At 43.9% G+C, this 6,316-nt stretch overlaps 1 protein-coding gene across 1 annotated transcript; it reads right to left on the bottom strand.

The window, feature by feature from the left end:
• Positions 1-1,007: 1,007 nt before the first annotated feature.
• On the bottom strand, positions 1,008-5,932 carry NEURL2 (neuralized E3 ubiquitin protein ligase 2). Its single transcript, XM_063960480.1, has 2 exons — positions 5,203-5,932; positions 1,008-1,727 (listed from the first exon to the last, which is right to left on the bottom strand). Exons 1-2 carry the CDS (start codon positions 5,885-5,887, stop codon positions 1,612-1,614), a joined length of 801 nt encoding a protein of 266 aa, XP_063816550.1. The 5' UTR covers positions 5,888-5,932; the 3' UTR covers positions 1,008-1,611.
• Positions 5,933-6,316: the final 384 nt, after the last annotated feature.

Below are 6,316 nucleotides of genomic sequence, written 5' to 3'. Positions count from 1 at the left end.
ATGCATGCTTGTCTCTCTAGCTGGCACTACTGGGTATTCTCTAGGGTGACCATAATATCCCTTTAATCTGGGACACATGATTTACACAGGTTCTGTGGCTGGCTAAAACCAGGTGAAATTCAGGCTAGAGTTTAGCCAGCCACAGAACCTGTGTAAATCATAGGTGTCCCAGATTAAAAGAATATTATGGTCACCCTACATTCTCTCGCTGCTGTGTCACATACATGTGCCACATGTGATGCGCCATTCACAATAGTGTATCCCCTGGGGGACTTAGAGTTAGGGGAGGGGGGGGGGGCTAGGGTTAGGCTGCCGGGGGGAGGGGGGGTTTAGGGTTAGGCTGCCGGGGGGGAGGGGGGGGGGGGTTAGGTTTAGACACCACTTAGGATGGTTAGGGTTAGGCTGCAGGGGGGGTGGAGGGTTAGGCACCTATAATGGAAGGTTAGGGTAGGGTTAGACTACCAGCGCTTGTCGGGATTACAACTGTCGGTCTCCTGACCGCTGGAATCCCGACAGTTGACATTTCATGCCCAACCCGTAGTATGCATGACTCTGATGACAGTAGTTAGTCCTCAGGTGAATGGATTCTAATGGGCCCTACACACTGGCCGACATGACTGCACGATATGAACGATCTCGTTCATTAATGAACGAGATAACGTTCATATCGTGCAGTGTGGAGGCTCCACCGATGTACGATGCGCGGCCCCGCACTCGTTCATCGCTGGTCCCCCGTCGGCTGTACATGCAGGCCAATATGGACGATCTCATCCATATTTGCCTGCACTTCAATGCAGCCGGGTGACGGGGGAAGTGAAAAAACTTCACTCCCCCGTCACTGCCCCTCCACCGCCGGGTCGCCCGATGGCCGTATCCGCCGTCGGGTGGCTCGGCGGCGGATCGGCCAGTGTGTAGGGCCTATTACAGTGTTTCTCAGTAGATCATCTTCATATGAGTGTATTGCCTTACACATCACATTGTTCTGGTTGCAGTAAGGAGTCGTCACGTGAGTGGTTTGCAGCATTTATATCATTATTGCAGTAAGTTGTCTTCATATGAGTGGACTGGCTTATGCCTTGTTATGGTTATAGTAAGGAACCCTCAACTTACTTAATTGCAATATGCATGTTTCTTGTTGCATTAAGGAGTCCTCAGATGACTTGACTGCAGTATGTATTGATCTAGTTGTAGTAGGTGTTCCTCAAGTCAGTGTATTGTTTGTATTATGTATTATTGTGGCTGCAGTAGGTGGTCATCAGGTGAGTTGATTGTAGTATGCATTGTTGTAGGAACCCTCGGGCAAGTGGATTGTAGTATGCATGGTTCTGGTGGTAGTAAGGAGACCCTGGGCAGCTGGATTTCCATTTGCATAGTTCTGGTTGCAGTAGGTAGTCGTCAAGTAGGTGAATTGCAGAATGCATGGTTCTGGCTGCAGTAGGTAGCTCTTCTAAAAGTGAAGTCCACCACACACGTCTAGTTGTAATAGGACAGTCCTCCTGCACATGTACTGCAGTACCATTACAGTTGCTTGCACCCCAGCTTTCCTGTTTGCATCACCTGTATTTCTAGTTGTGTCTGCTGCTCTGTCCAATGCCCAAGCTCTTGGTTCTATCACTCATATTTACAGAAATTCTTTAATAACTGTGGCAGGTCTAGCCAATCAATGGCCAGTCTGTGAATCATATGTTTCTGTATAACTAGGCGACACAATGTCTGTAGGGATGGAACTGGAGAGAAAAAAACACCAATGTTTAGAATCATGATAAATAACATTATCCCACATCACTAATAATGGTATGCAGTCTGTAAATCTACAGTGTCTAGGTACGTCAGTCAGTAGGTAGACACCAAATGGTCGACATTGTCCAAAGGTTGACATGGTCATTAGGTCAACATGTAAATGGTCGACAGTGCTTATATTCGACTGGTACAAGAGGTCAACATGTTCAAATGGTGGACACATACATGGTCGACATACTTTTTTTTTCCTTTTTCATACTTTACTATCCACTTGGACTACAATTGTGAATAGCAACCTGTGCCGAGTGCAGCGGCACCTTGTCCGCAGCATGACGACTGATCACCATACATTAATCGGGGTTCCCTGTGCTGTGGCAGTGAAAACGACACACACAAAAAAAATGTGTCGCCCTGTTTATGCGTCAACCTTTTTCCATTTCAAACTTTTCATGTGTCTACTTTTTGTACCGGTCAACCTTTTCCAATGTCGACTTTTTAGAATTTGACCTAATGACCATGTTGACCTCTAATAACACAGCAGCACAGGAAAACTGTCCACCTAAATGGTTTTAGCCCTATGAAAAAAGTTACAGTTCTTTAAGAACAGCATTATTTTCTAAAACAAATTGGCAATACCGTTAGAGTGAGCACGTGTTCTGTGGGTTTTTTATATTTTGTTTTAGGAAAGGGGCATACAGTAGCTGAGAAAGCAGTGCATGTACAGTACATGTGGCTCTAACCAGCTGTACATACCATTTAAATAAGCCATATCTGCTTATATATACTTAGGTGTCCATAATGAGGCTTAAGGGACATTTATGTAAATAAGTCAAATATTTAATTGTAGCTGTCACACACAACACAGCCAATTACCTTCTTCCTTCAGGAAAGGCCTATGTGACTCTCGCATAAATATGATCTTGTAATTATAAAGCCCCAACATAATTAGGTAGAAATGTACGCTTAGAGGATCGTGATTCAGACATACCAGTCTTAAAATCCACCGTGATCGGTATGTGATCCCGGCATACTGCATGCCGAATGACACTATACCAGCATCGGCATCCCATGCGCCAGAATGCTGGCAGCGGGGAGAACGCGTCTAGGCCCCTTGCAGGCTTGCTGCGTTCGCCACGGCGCAGGCAAGGTGGCTCGCTTTGCTAGCTACAGGTTCTATTCTCCCTCTATGGGTGTCGTGGACACCCACAGAGTGAAAATCACCTACCTCGGCGGTACTCTGGTTGGGGGATAGTACCCCTGTCGGGATTATGGCGTCGGTATTGTGACTGCCGGGATCCAGACAGGCGGTATTTAAACCGCATACCAATCCACCTCCTCTCATATTTCAATCCACTCTCTTCCAATGGGACAGATTCAATTAGTCTGCCTGGACCTATTCAATCAGCCCCGCATCCTTGCACACTAGAGGGTGCACTTAATGCAGGGTTTTCTCAAAGCCTTAGGAACTGCAAGAAAAAACATCTGTGTTAAAATGCATTCTCCAAGGATTTCAGCGCTTAACGTGGAGTCTATGGGTTAGCAAATGCTACCTACGGGTTTACTGCACAGGGAAACTGACAATTAATTGAATAGTTCTGAGTGTTTAACACAAAGTTTTGCCGTGAGGTACACATCGCAGGTAATTGAATATGCCCAATTGTGTCTTATCCCCTTCTAAAACTGAATTGATTATCATGCACCATTCTCCTACACCCAGCAGGGGCAGCCAGGGCTGTGTCAAGGTTAATGAGAATGTAGGTTATTATTCACTATGAACTAAAGCAGGTATTCCCAACCGCGGTCCTCAAGGCACACCAACAGTGCAGGTTTTAGTGATATCCAGGCTTCAGCACAGATGGTTAAATCAAAATAACTGAGGTACTAATTAAGTCACCTGTGTTCAAGCCTGGATATCACTAAAACCAGGACTGTTAGTGTGCCTTGAGGACCGAGGTTGGGAAACACTGAACTAAAGGCATCAATGGTTCATAGAAAATTGGTAGGCTTTGACCCATAAAATGGCTGCTTCCACTTCTGGAGACAACCGCACTTTTTGGATTAATAAATAGAGTAGAAGTAATTACAGTGAGCGTGAAGAAACAATAATTTAGCCAAGCAGTGCATTGTGGTGTCTTTCTTCGCATACAAGAGTGGGTCAGATTAGCATAAAAATCTGTTTCGAGTAGTGCTATAACAGGTTTCTTAAGGAGACATAAGTTTCCATTGACTGTTGAAAGTAACTGCAGCCCAGAAAACAGCAGTACAAGTAGGAAATCTCAAAAAAGATAACTGCCACTAGTTTTCTTCCAGCTCATCGTCACACATTATTCCTCTACATTTGCTTAGAAGGGATTGCTGTTCAGAACTGCCTGTGCAGCCTATAGATTACTCAGACTTTACGAGCCCAGAAACGGATACATTTAAGATAAAATAACGAGCAAAAATGAACATTACTGAATTACTGTTTCCAGTATGGCAAATTGTGGGCAGCAAAACACACATTCAGTGGCATAAGGTTTGCATTATTTTAAAATGTGTTTACTGCAAAGTGGTTTAGTTAGAACTAGTTTTATTACCCATTTGAACATGAAGCATGCAAAATACATTGTGCAGCTACTGTGACAGAGCTAGTTTCAGAGGAGCCTGACAGACATTAATTGTATTAGTAGAAGGAAATGTGAAAATGTCATCTAATCTTACTTAAAATGGACATACATTATACACTAATCTGGCAGACCATCCGTCCAATCTGGCTGGTTGGAATGAAAATCTGGTAATGTATGGGAGCAAATGACAATCGAACATTTGCTCCCAACCACTGGAAGATGGATAAAAACTGAAGTCAGACAAATTGATTAAATCACGGATTTAGCCAATTTGTCTGAACAACAGGTTTTGTCTATTTGGGAGCAAATGACAATCGGCCATTTTCATTCCAACCAGTCAGATATGGCAGATCATCTGCCAGATAATTGTATAGTGTATGCCCAGGTTTAATAGTGTACATTTTCCTTAAACCCCAGAACTATAGTACAGTTCTCTGTACTGCAAGTGATAACAGAACAGGTTACCAAATGAAATAGTTAAAGGATACATACAGTAATAGGTACTCTTGGTAATGCCTTATACACTGTACTTATCTACAGAAATCAGTGACCCTGAATGTGACCTAAATAGATTTCACGAAATAATAGTCCATCATTAGTAGTAACTATAGGTCAGCTGTGCATTAAGAAAACTAGGTCATATCTACAATTATTAAATGAAATGCAGAATTTTCTCTGTTCTCCTTTTAACCTGATCATGAAAGAGAGAAGTGGAATCTGTAGATGGGCTGTTGTTATCCGCCTGTGTAAGTACTATGTGGCAAATGTTAGGAATCTCTGCAGGACCGTTGTCTCACTCAACCCCCAAGTTTAACCATTAATGTGCCTCCAGCAGACTGCTGAATATGATACGTACATCCATATTGTAACTGGATCACTCGAACACTTTTGGTGGAGGCAAAGACATCAATAACAGCATATAATGGTTGCGTGCCTGGTATCCCACGGGCGCTGGCACCCATGTCTTCTCCATTAATAATGATGTGCATATTGCAGGTGCCATCTGCCTGGGGTTCATACAACACCCCAATCCTGCTTCTGCGGGCTGTAGGTGGCAACACATTGGTTTTATATAAATCATCCAGAATGTGACTGAAACGTCCCGGCCTACTTCGTGCAAATAGTTTATCACGGGGAATTTGAAACTTGCCCACTTTTAGGTATGGGTCTGACAGAAACCCCTTTCCTGATCTAGAGCGGTTCTCTTCATCATCTGGCAATACTCTGTTATGGTTCCGCGTTATAGCAAATATCCAGCTTTCCCCCTGATTTACCAGGTCTGGTAGTGAATATTCTGGTACTATGTCCAAGCTGCGAGGATCTCGGGCTATAAGGCCAATTCTTAGGTGACCACACCAGCCAAATTCTTTCTCCTCAATTTCCACCAAAAACAGCTGTCCAGGTTCCAGTGGCTCTCGACTGAAGCAGATGCCATTAGCAAAGCTTTCTACTCGGGTAGCTTGTGTACCTGAAGGGTCGATGCGAACGTTGGTACCATGGATTGTGTGGAAACATGTAAATGGCTGGCACTGCACGGCCATTGCTCCAGCTCAGAGCTCAGATGACATGCACCCTTGGGCTATTTTTAAAAATGACCAGCGTATCTGTGTCATCCGTCCCAGGGAACAGCTGCAGGAGGTATACTGGAGTTCCATATAGGGAAAGTACTTCAGCCTAACTAACACCTTTCAAGTCTCAAATTACAGACAAGTAACAGAGAGCTGGACCTGAATCAGGCGAGCAGCTGAAAACTCTTATCTGACGCAGTAAATAGTACTGCAATGTCCAATAACTATTCCTTCCATGCAAGATAGGGGTTCTGCACTGCAATAAAGGTACTTTATGGTTTATTAATAAACACTGAATATTGCAGTAACATTTGCAAAAAAAATCACAGCAAGCAATCAGAGATGATTTCACTGTAAAGCTGGGTGTACACCTATGCAATTATCAGGCCGATCACAGGATAC

The sequence above is a fragment of the Pseudophryne corroboree genome, chromosome 3 (genome assembly GCF_028390025.1).
Source record: "Pseudophryne corroboree isolate aPseCor3 chromosome 3, aPseCor3.hap2, whole genome shotgun sequence".
Lineage (NCBI taxonomy): Eukaryota > Metazoa > Chordata > Amphibia > Anura > Myobatrachidae > Pseudophryne > Pseudophryne corroboree.
This window is presented reverse-complemented; position numbering and strand designations above follow the sequence as displayed.

Coding starts and splice junctions, on each gene's coding strand:
- NEURL2 (XM_063960480.1), bottom strand. CDS start 5,887: ATGGCCGTGCAGTGCCAGCCATTTACATGTTTCCACACAATCCATGGT. Junction 1,728..5,202: donor GATCCAGTTACAATATGGAT/GTACGTATCATA, acceptor TTTTCTCTCCAG/TTCCATCCCTACAGACATTG.